At 34.4% G+C, this 19,772-nt stretch overlaps 1 protein-coding gene across 5 annotated transcripts in view; it reads right to left on the bottom strand.

Moving 5' to 3' along the window:
• Positions 1-1,619: 1,619 nt before the first annotated feature.
• The window catches only part of C2H10orf67 (chromosome 2 C10orf67 homolog), a 41,969-nt gene continuing 23,816 nt past the window's right edge, over positions 1,620-19,772 (bottom strand). For 3 of the 5 annotated variants that reach the window (XM_068673735.1, XM_068673737.1, XM_068673736.1), the window contains 6 exons: positions 12,289-12,386; positions 12,139-12,198; positions 7,203-7,290; positions 5,991-6,071; positions 4,306-4,403; positions 1,620-3,758 (listed from right to left, as the gene is read on the bottom strand). In XM_068673735.1, the coding sequence (XP_068529836.1) occupies positions 4,311-4,403; positions 5,991-6,071; positions 7,203-7,290; positions 12,139-12,198; positions 12,289-12,386 (420 nt within the window). In that variant the 3' untranslated portion in view covers positions 1,620-3,758; positions 4,306-4,310. Of the gene's footprint in view, positions 3,759-4,305; positions 4,404-5,986; positions 6,072-7,202; positions 7,291-12,138; positions 12,199-12,288; positions 12,387-19,772 lie in introns of all 5 variants that reach the window. The other 2 variants (XR_011093739.1, XM_068673739.1) reach the window with 2 other exon arrangements.

Raw genomic sequence — 19,772 nt, 5'->3', positions numbered from 1 at the left:
GTTGGTGTGGCTAGAGAGGTTGTGCTTACCGCTTGGAGTTGTAACTGGTTTGCTAGAGTAGTGATGAATTGAAATGATTCTGTTTGAAAGAGAAAATGATGTGAGTGAGGTGAAGAAAGGTGTGTGTGCTGGAACCTGTCTAGGATAAGGAGGTCTAATACCTCTCCTGAGTGTTTGTGAAATCACAGAATCACAGAACGGTTTGGGTTGGAAGGGATCTTCAAGATCACCCGTTTCCAATGCTCTGCCATGGGCAGGGACACCTCCCACCAGACCAGGTTGCCCAAAGCCCCATCCAGCCTGGCCTTGAACACCTCCAGGGATGGGGCAGCCACAGCTTCTGTGCCAGTGCCTCACAGTAAAGGATTTCTTCCTTATATCTGATCTAAAATACTTATTTTAACAGGATGTTAAAGATTTTTTTACTTTAAAAAATGTTTGTCTTTAGACATCATAAATTTTAAACAAAAATGCATTTGTATGGAAATAAAGGATCTCTGTTGAAGCTAATGAAGTGACAATTAATTGTATGATAAATTCTACTGTATTATTAAATTTGTATATGGAGGCAGACAATTAGGGGAACTGATGCAGCATTTGAATCTCAAATTCAGGAACTTGAACAATAGGTAAAAGGAACAGTTCTCTTCCTAAAATTTACATTTTTTAGATTGTAATTCATTCCTAAGCCACTGTTCTTTCACATCTTTGCTTATGAAGTAATGTATTTCATAAAATGTCATCAAACTTATTCACAGCAAAAATTATGCACTAAAGCATCGTGTTATTGACTTGTTTAAAGAACAATTTCCCAAACACATTAAGCTCCAAACAATGAACTTACCTGAGATTTACTGAAATTCTACCTCAGTATTCACTGGTCTTATACACAACTATGAGGATACAACCAAATGATTTTACTGATGCTTTGACATGTGGCACTGAAACTGCTCTCACTTCCATACTGTTTGTCAGAGTCACCAAAACTATGTATTTCATCATTTTAGAAAAGAAATTCACATTCTTTTGGCTAAGTAAAAGTTTAAAGCTGATGTCAAAAATCTTTCCATGAGTTAACAACTTGCAATAAAATCAATCGGGGATTTTTATATAGGAATCATATATCTATATATTTCTCTGTGTTTGCACCAGTTACGAGAGCTTCAGTATTTCAGAAAGAAATTTTATCTTGTTCAAACCTTGACATAAAGATAATTTTTTTTATATATATATATTTGTTCGGACTATACAGACATTCTTGTCTTGAACTGGTGTTGCCATATTCCATGCATATTCCCTTGGAAAGCTCAAACCTCATATTTTCAGTTTGGAGCTTACTAGATGTACTCTTTGAACATCTGATCAGATGATTTGAAGCATGTTGAGCAAATTCTATTATTGGGGAATTAAACCCTTGCCCAGTTATGGACAGACTTTCTAATATGCTTATGCTTTCAAAAGCTTATTTCAATTTAACCTCTATTTTCTGACTGGCTTTTATTTATTTCTGTTGTTCTTTAAGACAGGACTGAAGACTGGGAATGCAGGGAAGGCCTTTCCTCTTCCTTGGCTTGCACTTATCCTAAGCTTTGGGGAGAGCGCTTTTTTTTTTTTTTTTTTTTTTTTTTCCTTGAAAAGTCCTCAGGTAACTGAGAAGGTGAGGTAGCAGGGCAGGTTGCACGTATAAGAAACTCAACCAAAGACAAATAGTTTTTGACAACCTTCTTCTTTTGATGGGTACATTCGTATAGTTTACGACTCCAAGCAGTATCCCTCTTAAAATTCCATATATCCAGAGAAAGCTCATGCAGTCAGTACTGAATAAGGACTCTGGGACTGTCCTCCTATATGCAGCACCATATACAGCAGTAATGTAAGTAGAAACGAGTCATGCTGTAAAGAAGCCACTTACATCCCTTGATTTCTCTCTGTACACACTGTGACAGCTGAATGTTCAACATCTTCACAGGAACTCTGTGGTAATAATCTCCAAAGTGAGGAAAGATAAGCTATTTTACAAGCATATCTTGCAATTGAAGCTACGTAGGTCAATATTATAGGCTGAAAAGAGTCAAGGCACAGGGTGCTGTTTTTTTCTTAAAAACATTTCATTTTCTTAATACTTTTTTTTGTCTTGTTCATTCCACCAGCAGCAGCAGCCATGACAAGAGGACAAACAGAAAATCCATACAGCAAACAGACTAGACACCTAATAATTCATGTGGATATGGAAGCAGGGAAGAGGCTGGTTACCAGACTATTCAGCACAGAGTTTATCAGTTGTCAAGAAGATACCTTACAGGGCAGAAGAGTCATGCAAAATGTCAAGGATTCCTTTAGAGTATCCCATGCCCTCATTAAGGGAAACTTGCAATGCAGACATCACCCACATGTACGACTTCGTAACTAGAATGACTTTATAGAGCATTGGTAATTAGAGCAATTATTTTTGTAGAGTTTCAATAATGCATGCAAATGTTACATTTTACAATCTCATCAACTATCCCTGAGAAAGATATCAACCTGCATGCCGAAGACAAAACATCACTATCTCTGTGTCAGAAAAATCTTTTTGTTGGGTCAGTTTTCTCATAGCTGAATTCAAGAAATCATTTCAATTATGTTTCTATCATTTTCAAGTATCAGTTTAGGGAATATTTTCCTTTCAGTATAATTGATGCTGCTATGAATATTCTTGCTTAGCTTACTAATGTATATTACTATTATTGTTATTGTTATTATTATGTTTTAAAAGTGCTGAAACCAAAACACATTACAACATCACAGGAAATCAGCCCCTGGGATGCCATGCAGAAACTCAGTTTCTCAGACATGAGAAGCATTTTCCAGTGAAAGAATTCAGACTACAGGAACATTTCCCACTGCTAATCAGTGAAAAACAGTATGCTTCTTAAAGCTAGGAAGTCAGAGCAAGGCACACTAGCATCCTATGCTCTAGGCTGCTGTCATGATGGAGATAGATCCTATGCACAGTGGGATCAGTCTGTCCTCTACACCAGTCAGTCACCTGGTGTGCTCCAACAAGTTCCAAAAGTAACCTGGGCTCAGCTTTTGACCTTGGTATGTAGGAGGTCTCACATAGCTTAGAGCAGGCATTTACAAATATCCACGTGTGGTATAAATAGCTTCAAATATCATAACTACTGAACATCATAACAGAATGAGCAGACAAGCCGGTCTTGTTAAGGAAAAGTTAATTGCTGAAGTATTTCAGAAATAAGAACATTCTCAGTCTCAGTCTTTTCCTTTGTGCTCCATGTTGTCCCTCTGAAGATAGCAACAACTCTTTCAAACCACTAGCAAAAAATCAATAACCTTGTGGCTGAAAAAGCAGTTTCTTTCTATTTAAACAGTCACAATTCAGCTAATCACCTTTCAGTATCTTTAAAAAAAAAAAAACAAAACACATTTTTTTCTTCATTCAGCCAATATTTGGTAGGAGCAATAGGTCTGAAGAATTAAAATAAGTCCATATTACTATTCTGCAAACTGAAACATGCCTCTGGTTTGTTAAAGGAGAATTGAGAAGATTGCCCATGGGTTCTTGATCATGCTGAGATGCAATTACGTTATGTTTTGCTATGCTTAGTTTGAAGCCCCATGGCTTCTCTCTTCCACTGAGACTTTGTTAACCAGAATATTGCAGACTTCTAAAATAATATCTGGCTCCTCAATATGGGATGATTCAGAGGCTACACTTGGAGCATCACAGGCTCTGGTCTTCCTCTGTTCATCATCTGTGAAAAAATGTGAAAATTATTGTAGTAGTGGTGGCAGAAAGAAGCCAACAGCCAACCAAAAAACTCTCCAGACCAGTCTCACAGACCAGAAGTCTTCTCTACGTATCCAAGGCTGAGGAAAGGAGGAAAGGCAGTTCAGAAGTTCTTTCGCACAGATGATCTGTCATATTTTTGAGAGAAAAAGGGAAAAGGACCAAAAAAAAAAAGGAAAAAAAAGAAAAAGGAGAAAAGGAGGGAAAGAAAAACCAGCCTCAGTCAGGCACACAAAATCATCCTTCACAAGAAGTGACTCCTCTGGCAGAGGCATTTTCCAAACATGAAAGACAACAGCCAGAGCTTGCCACAAAAGTAACTACTAAACTGCCCATCTGTTTATATCTGCCTAATCTGTTTTCTCATGGGAAGAGATGACAATACATCAAATTTGTGAAGTTTTACAAAAAAAAGATATCTGGAAAATATGATCATGTATAAGTATATAAAAACAGAAATTAATACTTAAACTGCAGGGTAGGTTATGATGCATCAAAAAATTGACACTCACCATCATCAAACTACGTCCACTTTTGTTGTGTTTGGAAGTCTAGAAAATTGATCTTTGTCTTCTTCCTGCTCTTTAATAGACTGGGAATACACTGGGGACTAGAGAAGAAAAGTTTTCTTATTAAGGATGAGTAGAAGCTTCTGGTTTACTGTATCTTGGCTTTCTAGTTATTTAGTCAAGTTCATCTAAAATCCTTTAAAAATAAACACAATTAAAACTGTTCTTAAAACAAAGAAACACTAGAATACTATAGACTACAGAAAAGAGACGTGCACATTTCTGATGCTTAGCTTACTAATGAGTTCTTGAAAAAAAAAAAAAAAAAAAAAGAAGAGCAAAACTGAAAGGTATTTCCACTGAGTTTTAAGAACTGGAATTGCTTCATACATGCCTTTTTAGCACTAAGCTAAAAGGTGAGTATGAGTAATTGAATATTTGCATGCATATTTACAGAAATCCTCTCTGTATGTATCTATTTATGTAAAAATCTGACCAGCAATTTCTTAGGACATGAATAAGGCACATTTCTATGACCTTAAGAAACTAGTTTTAGTCAGGTCAGTTCAGTAATTTAGTGAAGGTCATGTAATCATGGATACAGTGAATTTGACTGCCGTTAGATATATTGACTCACTGTTATCTTATGTTGACTATTATTATCCATAATTCTAATCATTTTTATTTTTATGAAAAGTAATATTCTTTTAAAATATTTTAACTTTTTCAAAGAATTGACAAATATTTTCCTGCTGCAGAGACTTGTTTAGAGAATGGAAAAGAGACATTTCAGGATGCTTTTCACTCAAAATTGTTCTTTATTGACTTTATGTGAATTGATAGTTAAAATGGAAAGCTTGAACTATTTGTGTAACTTTGGTATCTTTTTCTTAATTACCAATAGCAGTCTGAACAATATCTTATTCTCCCATATTCTTTACTTAGACCTTTATGTTCACATTGTGTTAGATGTCAGAATTTCAAACAATAATCCCAGTTGAGAGACATATATTTCTCATAAAGATTATATCTGTGCTCACAAATTAGGTGTATAATTCTCCCTCCCCTGAAGTAATCTGATAATCCACCCACTGAGATTGACATATTAGGCTTAAAAAGAAGCAAGACCAGATCAACCATTATGGGTTGGACAACTGTACTCTTCACTACTTTAGAATCCCATTCATTTCTCATTTACATCACTGTGGTCTCTCCATTTATTTTAGTATTAGATGAATTAGGCTTATATTGTTCTTGCTACTCAGTGGGGCAATGTTAATTCAGTTCATGTTCATATTGCAAACACAAAGATTTATTTACTTTTTAAAATTAAATTGGTTTAAAACTAAATATGTCTTGCTTTACACAAATATTTGTTATTGCATGCATTTGACAAAAAAACAAAAGACTTGAATACATTAAATATTACAATCATATAAAATTCATTTAACTAATCACAATTCATATTGTAGAAAAACAGGAAATTGCATATATCTGTCTCTGCAGCAAGTCATTGTATGACATTAAGAAACTCCCTCTGAAACTATCTTCAATTGTGTAAAGATAAATGTTGACTCTTGGATATATAGGAGTCTTATCTTATGCACAAAATTGTCAAAAATGCTGTCACTATTTACTTCAGAACATATTTAAATGCATTTATGTTTAGAAAAAAAATACTTACATACCAAAGTTGAAGGTAAACATAAGCCAGCTTTGGATCCATTCATATCTTTTGTATCATTTTCAACACAAACAGGGCAAACCATCTGTAAGTAACATGCCATTCATATACTAAACACATTTCTAAACAGTGTAGCTTAAGACATATAAGTGGAAAGTAAGAAACCAATATTAATAAAAGATTTTGAAAAGGATGCATTTTTTTGACTCATATTGAATATGGAATTGCAATCAGTGTATAAACCTTCCCGAATCAGAGGAGTATGTTTTAGCTTGATATATTTGATATATTTCATTTATCAGGAGGATATCAATGGAAAATAATATTTTAACCTAGAATTTTATTTGAACGTTCATTATGTTAAGAGATGATAAACTCAAAACATTTTCAATTTGACAAGTTCAATTCATCTGTATTCTCCCTGAAATTCTTATTATGCAGTCAGAACAGCACAAATGGGGACAAAACTCATATGACTCTGTATGAAGGAAATAAATATGATACTGTTTAAGACCAACTGACATTATTTCTGTTTTACCCAAATCCTTTTCTTAAATCCCTCCAAGGCCAGTGTCTCTAGCTATCTCTAGCTTGCAAGAAGAAAATCTGACCTGAGTTAGATACAATATGAAATTGTCCCAACCCAGGTTCATCCAAAGACTGAAGACCTTTCTGAAATGTAGAATATATCTTCCCCCTATCAGACTTCCTTGGAAGTTTAATGGAAGATGAAAATTTCATTCTCAGGTGTTGTACCACTTGCATAAGAGGAAGATGGATAGCTCTTAACTACGTTAAGACTTCCAGTCAGAGAGCCTGCAGGACAAGAAATACACCAACCCTTACAGTTCCTGATCGTTCTACCTGCTATCAGGTGGATACAAGGGGCTACAGTCCTAGTCTGAATTCACAAACTGAATAAAATTGACATTATGGTTCATTCATATGCTGAAGATGGATGTTATGTTAACCTAATGGTGTATTCCAGTAAAGGTACAATTTACATATTATTTGTACACATAAATTATGCACACAAGATTCTACTGCAGGCAGCTGAGTGTATCCAGCTTTGCCATTTACTATTTTCACTATCAAATATGTTTGACGTTATGGTATTGGCTAGCTTTTATGTCTTGTTTTATTAGAAAGGTCAGAACAACTAGCGATAAAAACCCAGCATTAAATAAAATAACCAAGTTGCTGTGTCTCTACTTACTGTTTCACCAAAAGATGTACATTTAAGTGCTATTAACTGGCGTTGCAGGGTCTGTCTAAGAAACATCTCATCCTTAATTGCATGCAGGCTGAAAAGATTTAACATGAAATGAGCTTATATTATGTTGTTATTCTTAAGAATTACAATACATAAAATTAAAAACATATTAAAATTGAACTTTTAAAGTAACAAAATAACTATAATGATGTGGAAATTTGATTAATATTGACTCCAGAGCTGGAAATAAAAGAGACTCTTAAATATAAATGGAGGATAGCAGTTATATAATAAATGTAGATGGAGGATAGCCTCAAGCCACCTTGTACGACTATTCATCATCTGAATTTAATTTCAGAGCACTTTCACAAGCAGTGGCTTGTCCTAGGAGAGGCTTCCATTTTAAATAACTTTAGAATCAGAAAGCTGTCCATATCTTGCACAGCCTAAAGTTCAACTTCTATTTCATAAATTTCAACTGATCAAAAAAACCCTGCAGCTCAGTTCCTCTTATTTAAAGAAATCGAACAATCTACAAATTACTACCCACTGCCGTACCCAAATAAAATTTTGTATTCCCTCAGATTTTGAAAATGAGATACTTGATTTCACTGATAATGAGTGTTAAGTTTGACTTTAACTCTCTTTACTAAATGCACTAACCTTTGGCTCTTCTTTGACATATGGTTTAAGACTCTTGTGTACATCCTGCATATATGATTTCTATAGGGTGTCAAGTATTAAATCTTCATACCTGGTCATTCTACACAGATTCTTTGTAAAGAGTCTCTTGATATTTTATACTAAGGATGCAATGATAAAATGTATTTTAACGATGGAAACTAAGTATGTTTATGAATATGGCATCTCTTTTGATGTATGAATGTATATTACTTTTCTAAGGAAAAAAACATACAGTTTGACAAAGAAAGAATTGACAAATACACTCTTTTACTCTGCTTTCATGCTACTGAAAAGATTGCGTTAAACATAAAATAGCAGAAAAAAAAAAAACAAAACCAGATTAAAGCAGAAAAATACAAATAACATGTCAATAGTTTGCATTTTTTAACATGCTGTCATAAATAAATAATGTTATACAAGACCCACAAACACCATGATACAGAAGTAGGTTAAGTAATAGTAAACAATACTGTCTAGCACAAGTTCAAAATAACCAGTTAGAGAAAATTTATTTTTGTATCTTTTTCAGGCTTTAGGGGGAAATAATTAAGCAAACACTACTGATGAGTAAAATTAGAACAAATAACCCATAAGTATTCAGCAATCCATGGGACACATTAAAATACCATTAATATATTGCATTAAGTATATTAAATTAAATGTATGTGTAAAGTAACAGAAGCTATGCAGTGGAAAAATCTATGGAGGGATAGAATGCACACTTTGAATTTAAACTACTGTCCTTTTCCTGTCTGTAAATTTACTAAAACTTTAACCACAGAGTACTGATACTTTATCTAATCAATGAAAATTGCTACCTAATTTCTCAAGGTCCAGCTCATGAGGTAATTTGAACAGCTGTAATTTTTTTTCCTCTTTCTTTACAAAGAAAGGTATTAAACTACTGAAACAAACCTTTTTAATTAAGGTAATCCCCTCCCCTCAAAAAAAAAAAAAGTATTGGTTGATAAGAATTTTTCTTAAGTAACGGTATTTAGTTTGGATGGTTTGGATTATTTTCCCTGGTATATGTCCTGAAAATGCAACTAGCAAAATACATTCTCTTCTGTCTCAAAATAACCACAGAAAGTTCAGCTTCAGTTAAGTAATAACCAGAAGATGACTTGACATGATAGTCATATTTGGTCTTATATGACTCAAATCTTTGACATTTTATAAAGATTTTAAAGTCAAAAATCCTGTATCATCAAAACAACAACAACAAAAACTACTACATTTTTACATTAACTAGTACCTTTCACAACAACTATACCAGAATGCATAAAGATATCAATAAGTCTGGAGTTCTGTGCCGTGTTCGTGTCTGGTTACAAAAGCAGAACTTCATGGGCATTTCAGCCACAAGTAGTATACTTGAAAGAAGTAATTGTTAAGAAAAATGAAAGAGAACTGACATTAAAAAAAAAACAAAAAACAATTAAACATATTTACATTCAATGTTCTCTAGAAATTCTTCATCCATCAAGGTGCACAGACATTGATGATATTCATAAAACACATAGAAGTTATTCTGGCCACAAGAGGGCTCACATATTTTTTATTTAAAAATTTAAAATATAAATATAATAAAATAATAATTTATGGCTATGTAAATCTAAATTCATGAGAAGATAATTTGCATTTATTTAGTAAAACATCAGAAAAAAAAGCAAAAATAAAGATGTTCCTATAGACTGTTTATATCTCACCAGTAATTGACTTTTTATCAGAATTAATCTCTTTCTATGATACTACAACAATTAGCTATATAAAAAATGACAAATTCACCTCTTATTTAAGCAAGTAATTTTAATGGTCTCTGTTAAAAAATCCTCTAGCACCTACCTATTCAGGTAACACAGTAAATACCCATTAAGATAGACCTGAGTAGATAACAATAATAGAAATTTGTTTTTCTACAGAGACTTGCATTATTATTAAGAACACTGATAACACTCTCATTATGTTATCGTTATATCAACATAATGTATTCTCACAATTTTCAAATGAGAGGATAACTTGGGGCCTAATTCAATGAATAATTAACAAGAAACTCTCCACCGACCTTAAGGGTATTGTATCAAACTTCATGAGCAAAAAGTACAATAGCTTGATGTGCAATGGATGTACCTTCATTATTCACTATTCACTATTTGTAGGACAGGCATTACTGTATTTTCACACCTTTGTGCAGTGTTGTGGAGATAAACAAACAAACCAAAAACACTACAAAAGAACTGTCCATACAGTAGAAAGTGCAGTTGGAGGCAAAATTTTATATTCTAAAATATGGTATCAGTCCAGCTCAACTTGATACAAACTTGAAATTCTGGGTAAAAAAAAAAAAAAAAAAAACAACTCAGAAAGAATAAATACAATGTTTATAAGGTCAGATAGATTCTTTCTGGACTCTCTAAAATTGAAATTAAAGTTTGCCCGATTCATCCCTAGAATAGTAGCAAAGATAACACCAAGAACATCTTAAGGTCATCCAGCATCTGCTAGGGCTCTCATATTCTGCCATACTAGGCAACACACACAAACTACTTTTGGCTACAAACCCTGCAGTTTCCACATCTTATCCCAAAGCTTTCAGACTCCAGTTCCTGCGTTCTCAGTAGGGACTCTGAAAGCTCTGACAACCTGTTGCTGGAACTGAGATTACTGAGGTTTTCCACCCCAAGTACTGTGGAGTTCAGTCCTAGTAAATCCTGTTTATTTCTTCAGAGACTAAAGATCCTGAGTGGGTGCCAATTCATTGGATACATGCTACTCAAATATTTTTCTGGCTGGAGAAAATCATAGCCCAGAAAGATGTCACACAACTTGTTGACCCTACTGATCAGTACTAGTGCCCTCCAGAGAGGACTTGTTACATTCATATGGGTCCATATCGGTCCCATGGGACATTACTGTGGATTTTAGATAATCTGTAGTTTTCTACCTAAAATAGCACTGAGCTATGTCATGGTCTATGAAAATGGTGTCAAACACATATGTTACATATTCTGAGATGCAGTCTGATGTTATTTAAAAACTGATGGTGTATTTGAAAACTCAAGGATTCTAGAGATAGAAGCAGAGGACTGCACAGTGCCGAGCGAGCCAAACCTAGCACCATCTAATCTGTACTGCCTATAGGAAACAAACTAGCACCAGAACTGCTTTAGGGTTTTATTTTGAGGAACTGGTTGCTTTAATCCAAGCAAGAGTGAATCAATAGACATAGACTGAGGCTGAGTGGGAACTAAAATCCTAGGAGGGCCAAGTGGGCATCTGCACCATTAAAAATTCTTTGTCAGGATAGATGTACATGTAGTTGTAGCATATCTGGCTGTTCAAGTGTTACCTACCCTAGAAGCACCATAAGGCTTTTCCAATTAACAGGATTTATATTAGAACCAGCTTTAGGCTAAGGGAATTCATAATTTTTCTAAGGTTTTCAACTTCAGTCACAGCTTCATAGCAAATCAGGAGGCTATGTTGTGAGCAGTTATGCTGGAGCTGTGGGACCCAGAAGCACAGTTCTCAGCAGGTCTTTGTGACTGAGCAGACCTCCATGGGACCCTTATTGTTCACTGGCTGGAAGTTCATTACATTTGACGACGAGAAAATCTGTGGGTTTCAACAAATCAGCGTGCTTCAGCCCAAATTCTTCAGAGTGCAAAGAAGGAAGATGAAGATTCTAGAGAGGCTGGACAGAGCAGAGGAGAAGACTATCTGAGTAAAAGTGTATGCTTTAAAGAGAACTGGAACTGCATGAAAAAACAGATGAAAGCACTGTGATTCTGGGACAGAGAAAAGGTAGTGACAGAAAATGCTGAAGTATGAAACAAAGGAGATGAAAAAGGTTGCTGGAAAAATGGAGCATTAGGAAAGAAGACAGAGAAACAAATTGGGTAATGAACCTTAGTATTAACAGCTTAAAATCTCATTCAAGCCTGCCAGAGAACGGCCTTAAAGAAATATGTGGTCTAACAGCATGAACAATATTTCAGTTTCTAAAAAACATTGGGTATAAAATCATACAAAATTACCTGTCTGAAGTGTTTATGGTTGTTACGAGCAGGTGAACAAAATTATTCCACTTATTATTTAATTTCAAATTTAAAATTTACCTATTATATCCTCAGATGCTAATGACGAGGCAACTGAACAATGTATTCAACTACTTTAATTTTCACGAATATAATTTGCAAAATCTATAGGCCATAAATATTTTATAAATGTCGTCAGTGAAGTTATAATACTAAACCTGTTTTGTAGAGTCTGGCATTTCTTCTTCCATATCTTATTACATTGCTCAGCTTCCTTTCTAAGATAGAAGAAAGTATTAAAAGAAGTAGTTAAATGTAGGGGCTTCTTAAATGTCTTCAAAGCACATCTTAAAAATTTTGGCTACTACCTTGCTGTGGTTTGCCTTTCTTGACCTTTCTTCAGTTTCTCATTTTCTGCAGTCAGGGTCTTTTCAGCAGCTTGCTGCTCAGGTGCTACGCATGTTATCTAAATGTAAGTAAAACACTGTTTATTTTCTTAGTTAACTTTGCAAAAAACAAATACAAAGTTTTGTTCATATGTAGTGCTGTTCTTGGGACAAGTTTTCCTATTTTGGGCTGTTTGATATTTCCAGCACTCTGCTAAAAAAATGAAAGGTCTTATACCCTAAGCCAGCAGTCAGCTCATTTTTCCATTTGTTTCTAAGGGTTGTGACAAGCAATATTTTGGCAACTGTAACAGCACTGTGGGTATATAAATGCAATCTTGTCCTCCATTTATGTGTCTGAACCTCATCTTAACTGCTATCAGTGGTAAAATTACTGTTGCCTTAAATGGAGGAGTATTCAAGACCTATCACTACAAATTTTCCATTGCAAAACCAGCAGCCTGTGGAAAATACACAGTCAAAAAATTAGAATGAAGAATTGAACTCTTGACTCTTAGACCTAACCCTGATTTTCATGATTGTGTCTATTCTGGGCCCAGGAATAATTCCTAATCTTTGGTGTTGTGTGGATGTTCCGACTCAATTTAGTGCCACATCAAGGGTAAGAGCAAGGAAAATCCAGGTGCATGGACTTAGAAGGAAGCTATGGTCAATTTCCAGTCTGGGTGATTGGATGGAAGTATTTATGCAGGTGCCAATAGAGCACCCCCATCACTCAGCTTAGGCACAGTCTGTGTGACCTTGGATCTTTACTCTCCTTTCTGGGATGCTGATTTCTATTTCCCTTAGAGAAATGTTGTGAGAAATTCTGTGAGGTCACGGGATAAAGCTGCTACATAAATGTCTACTCGTAGCATTACTTTAACACTAAAAGGTAAAAGAAGCAGTAGTTCTGTCACACCCATAGACTTTAAAAAGGGTCAGTGTGTATATACATAGATGTAAAAATAAATAATATATAAACAACCATATTAGCTTGTAATAATTAAAAGATCATCTTGTCAGTAAGTTCATTCTTTTGTTTTGTAAGGTATTTGTAAAGGAGGTTGAGGGGAGACCTCATCACTCTCTGCAACTACCTGAAAGGAGATTGAAGAAAGAAGGATGTTGGTCTCTTTTTTCAGGTAAGAAGCAATGGGACACAAAGAAACAGTCTCAAGTTGCACCAGGGGAGGGTTAGATTGGGTATTAGGAAGAATTTCTTCATAGAAAGGGAGGTAAAGCATTGCACAGGGAAGTGGTAGAGTCCCCACCCCTGAAGGTATTTAAGAGACTTGGGGGCATGGCACTAAGGGAAATGGTTTGGTTATGGGACTCAGTAGGTGAGGCTATGGTTGGACTCAATGAGCTTGAAGGTCTTTTCCAACCTAAGTGATTCATAGAATGATTTGGGTTGGAAGGGAACCTTACAGATCATCTAATTCCAACCCCCCTACTGCTTCTTCACACGTCACACAAATACATTTTCCATTCTCCAAGAGAGACATTTCATCCCTGTTATATTTCCAGGGTTCTCCATACAGGCACACTGGACATGGATCTGGTAAATCAAATACATTATACACCTGTCTGCTTGAACAGAAATTTCAAGCTTTCAGTATTGCTTTGTATTAATCCTATCCAGATCAAGTCATCATTTTGTTTTTTCAGCTGCAGATACATTCCACTTTCTTTCAAATACACATGCTGGTAGCTATGTGGCCAGTTCAGAGGTGTAAACACCAGAATTAAAGAATAGATAGTACTGCAGAGTTATCAGGCCTTTTTAAATAAAGGAAAGCCATTTTTATCTACATACTATGAAAAAAAAAATCAAATTAAATTAATTGTAAATATTAATTATTACTAAATGACTGCAAAAACAATCACATGATCAAATTCTCCTTTCTCACATTGTTTTTACACTGGTGTGACGTCCCGGATTTCAGTGGCAATATAGCTGGGTAAATGGAGAGTTTGTAAAAATAGAAACAGGCCCATTGTAACTATACAGAAAATAGCAAACCAGGCAATCATTGTACAAAGCAGCTCTAAATCACAAGCTCTTTTTTTTTTTTTTTTTTTTTCCCGATTCTTTTTAAAGATCAGAGCTGCTTGAAATATAAGGCAAACAGGCTTCTGTAACCCTTACTGATACCCTCACTTTACTGCTGGGGCATGTCAGGGTAGAAGGGACCGCATTTAATGACTTTCCCTAATCTGAAGATTTCGAGCTCTAGGAATGATCCCCAGAGGAAGCAGTGGCACTGAACTCCTGTTCAGGATGACAGTCAAAAAAGAAATGAATGAGAGATGCACCTGTGCTTCCTTTAATATTTTACGTTAAACTTTAAAAGTAATGCTAACAGCAGCTACTTTTTAGGCTTCAACCTGTTCAATTTTAAATGTGTGAATTCCTTTCCATCGTATGTTTTCCAGCTCTCTTATTTTCCTCATTGCAAACCTGTTTCTCATTAGATCAATTCAATCCCTACTATGTTTTGATATTCTACTTTTTTATTATTATTATTATTTCTCTCTCTGAAATCTGTCAACGTACATGTATGCATCTGTCAAAACTATGCTCTGCCTGTTTAAAAAGAAGAGCAAAACTCTTTGCAAATTTGGAAAGCAACCATAAACTGGATAAAAAATCATCTTTTGAAGGTGAGACTTCAGTTCCATATCAAGAGCATATCCAGCTGATCAAACCATATTCCTAACACAGAATGAGTCTTAATAAATATCTTGATGAGAAAAGGCCTTGCTATTTAAACTATATTTCTTATCCTTCAGTATTAAAACCTAAGGCTTAGTTAAAATTGTATTCAGATTTATATATAAAATAGCTAAGAAACACTAAACACGATAGGCATGTTCCAACCACTTGGAATACTAGTGCATTTTCATTTTTGCTTTTCAAAACTGGGAATGTATCATTTCAGGTATTTATTGTTAGTCATTCCACTCATTACAGACTGACTGAAGCTAATGAAACAAATTTCTGCTCCCTTTTCATCTACCCAATGAAACATGGGTGAAAGGCTGAGAAAATATTGCTTTCTTCCTTCTATTAGATTTAAGTTCTCATGTGCCTTCATTTGTTTTATGCTAATGTTGCTCATAGTAGGAGACCCATAAGCCTACTGACTAATCTCCACTGTGAGCCTGAGCTCTCGACAACCACCCTTGGTACATATGGATGGTCTTTGGGCTGCCTCAACACATGGCCATCTGTCATGATTGCATGGTGCCTCTCCACAACTGGGTCGGACCCTTGCCTCAGGGCATTAGGGTCCAGACAATGCTGGTTTAGACGAACAGTTTGGTTAACACTACAAGGGCCATCTGTTCTACAGGAAATCCTTTCTCTGTGTCATTAATGAAGTATTTGTAGCACATAACTATATATTTATTTACTTATGTAATATTTTATGTAATAGGAATTATGACAGTGTGTTATTTGGAACTGAATAGAACAACTGGCAAAAATACCAGATTTCATTACATATATCAAGCCTACCTGATACACCTATTAATAGAGATGAAAACCAACCATATATTTAGCAGAGGAAGTAATTAATTAGCTATGGTTTCAGCATGGTTATAACACCTCACTACCTCAGGCAATGTAAAAGAACTGAACTTGACCTAAACATTGCCTCCTGAAAATCAGAATATGAATCCTATTGAACAAGAATTCCAAAATTTAACTTTGGTAGGGAAAATCTGCTCTTCTGTAGCATGAGTTAATATATAACAGATTAGTATGATGATGGTAATAGTCATATTTCAGGGAAGACATTTCACATATTTCTGTATGTAATCAAATATGTAATTAATCTCTAGCAAATTAAGCATAGCCAGAATTTAATAACTAAAGTTTTTCATGCTCACTATGCTTTCCATCCACTGTACAAATAGACTCAGCTTTCAGACACTGGAAATGCACCTTCTTCATTACGAAAAAATACATCTAGGAAGGAGCACTCAGCAATTTTGGTAAAACGTCTCCTTATGGCCAACCTCATTTTCATCTTAAAAGGCGAAAGTTTGAAATATAACATATACTACTTAGAACAAAAATCCATTCATATTACCAGAAAGTATTTCACCCTGGGCAAGACTCCTAATTGTCTGAATGGTTCTAAACATGAACACTGTTGACTGAACAGCCACAAAGGCCCGGCTGGAGAGGGGTGAAGATGCAGTGGGTGTATAGACCTGCTCAGGGGGCTTGACGGATTTTCACTTTCTACTTAGTGTAAATGTAGAGGAGTGTTCTAAATACCAGACACAGTGACCTGGGAAACTTCTATTTTGGGGAATTTCAAGAGTCTTCTTTCTTCTTGCATAAGTTATGAAATTACAATTACTTCAGCCATTGTAAAAAAATAAAATTAAAAAAAAATCTAGAAGTTGTATGTATGTATGTACTAGCCAAAAGTTACCGCCCTCTTTTTGGATGTACTTATAGCTTCCACGGCTTGCAGTACAAGTGGCATCAAAATGTTTTTATAAATTTCTGTTAGGATCTTATGGAAAATTAATTCCTTTTAGTTTAGTTAAGTTAAAAAAAAAAAAAGGTAAACTTGAATGAACCTCAACACTACCAATAGAACAGATTTCAACTCTAATAATTATAATGCTATTGTAAGACTTTGCAATAACATTGAGTAAACCTTGAAGAATATAAATACTGAGGAAGAAAACCATTTGGTCTGTAATAAATGCTATTGTTTAAGGGATGAATTTAGGGAAGATAGGGAACAGAATGAACCCAAGAAATGAAATTAAAAATAAAAGTAATGAATGTATGAAACAGATTTCAGGAGAACTGTGGCAATCCTCTTTGGCAGTCTTTATACTCTACTATTATATCCTTCTCATCATTACATTACTTGAATTTGAATTATTTGCTCTAAATGGATAAAATAATGAAAAAATATTCGGTAAGATAAACCTCCTAATTGATGGGAGTAGCTAGAATGATCTACTTTTCCATCTCTAGTCTGTTTTCCTACTAAATACTATTTCTTCTTGTATCTACCTTCTATTTTGTCAACAGTGCAGTATGCAGTCGTCTGCTGCCACTGAAACTGGGGATAAGCAGGTATCTTATTATTTTCAGTATCTTCATTCATTACAAAATGGATTTTCCTCTGTAAATACAATCCCCATTTAGATACATAAAAATTTCTAAGGCGAATGCAGGTGTCCCCTGAGCTACCTACAAAACAAAATTACACAACCAAATCCGCTACAATACAAACACTGAGCAAAGTATCAGCTAACACCATATGTGTACTTAATAGTAATAATTGAATAGTAATTTAACTTTATTGACTGTACTGTTGTGTGCTCCTTCAAGCCCACATTCAAAAAATTAAAAAACCCTATACAGCAGAAACGTACCAATATCATTTACTGTTCTATTCATTAACAGTAGATTATACCTTGAAAACACTTAAAGCCACGCCAAAGTCTATGTGGTTTCTGAGAGGCAATTATATAGCAAGACTGTTCTCATAGTATTTAAGGATCTTTTCTGGTGGGTTTTGGACAAAAATCTCCTCCTGCTTGATAGGAAAATTGTCCTTAAAATGAAAAATGTTTTGTAGACAGTACAGAGGCTGAATTTCTGTTGAAATTTTATGTTATTGCTATTGAGATTGAAATTTCATGTTGTTCCTGTGAAGATTTTACTGTATGATTAAATTTTTAGGACAAGTAGAGATCTGGGTAAATTTCAAAGCAGTACTTAAATTATATGCACTACATATGGATAGAAAGTAAATTCTTCGGTAAAGTATATTCCTCTATGCTTATAACATTTGAGATGTAACTCAGTAACAAATAGATAATTATTAATGGTATACCATTTTTTGGTTTAAGACAATCAAATATCACTTTCAAATATCACACAAGTTTCAACTAATCTAGATGTTCAGTTAATCTCAACATATGGCTTGTTCTCAACACATGCTGCAGATTTCCAGATCTAACTCTGATTAATAGGATATGTCAAATAACTGTTGAAGGAAATCCAACTTCAATAAGTGAGGCTGATTAACACATTGATTTAGATATTAACTTCTAAGCATCATGAGTTCTATTTATTTATTTATTTATTTATTCATTCTCCTATTATTTAATTTTTTAGGAAGATCAGAGATATCAATAATCCTTTACTCAAAGGCATTCAATCTAACTTTAGGGATAATAAAACATTAAAAGATCCTTTGTTCTTATAATGGTTCTCTATGTTTATTCTGATATAAAAACATTCTGCAAAAGTTAAAGAATGTCTTCAAATATACATACATTTTCCAGCCGATTATTTTTCTGAAGTACATGTACATACAATATAACTCATAGAAAAAGAGAAATCCAAACCGTTCAACTCACCTCACACTTTTGGTGAATGACAGGATGTGGTACTACATAAAGATGATAATATATATTCTTATTTGATTATGATCACATTCATAAAGCTCACTATAGAGTGATGGTTTAAATAGTTCAACCAACTAACTCAAATAGATTCACAAGTACTAATCATTCTTACAAAGGAGCAAAGTACAAGTTTTAAAGGAAAACTTTCAAATGCTATTAAAATTTTAAAAGATATCTCCGTATTACTCTCACATGTTCTTATACTTAAAGGATTCCAAATCTGGCATGTGAGTAGGAGGACTTACAAGAACAGGCTGTCTTTGGAAAGTGAGGATAACTTATATAAAGCAGACCACACTTTCTCTCTCTTTCTCTCTATAAACCAAAGAAGTGTTTTTGATCATTCAGCATGAAAAAGGAGATCACAAATGGAAAATAACCCCTTTAACATCAACAGTAATACAAACACATATAAATTTCTTATAAAATCATTGAGGCCACGACCACAGGAATCCCCTCCCATGCCATTTCAAATGAAAATAGATTCTCATAAAGGACAAATTAATTCCCTGAATGAACTGCTTTGTGGAGCTAATACATTTATTTGACCATGGGCATATTTTAAAGTGTTTGAATGGTGGATGACAATAGGCTTTTCAAAGCTACACTAAGCTTTAAAACTATTTAAAAAATTAGTTATGTAGTCATGAGTATTTTATTTGCAGACTCTCCCCAGTCTTTGCTTTCATCTCAAGAGAATTCAATGATTTCTTATTATCTTTGAGCAGCCTTTCAGTACTGACAGCTACAATGTAGTAAGAACACTTCGTATCTATTCATGTTTGCCAGACTTCTTTCAGATGTATATATTCAGGAGGATATACATATACATATACATATACATATACATATACATATACATATACATATACATATACACATACACATACACATACACATACACATACACATACACATACACATACATATACACATACACATACACATACATATACATATACATATACATATACATATACATATACATATACATATACTATATGTATATA

The sequence above is a fragment of the Anas acuta genome, chromosome 2 (assembly GCF_963932015.1).
Source record: "Anas acuta chromosome 2, bAnaAcu1.1, whole genome shotgun sequence".
Classification (NCBI taxonomy): domain Eukaryota; kingdom Metazoa; phylum Chordata; class Aves; order Anseriformes; family Anatidae; genus Anas; species Anas acuta.
This window is presented reverse-complemented; position numbering and strand designations above follow the sequence as displayed.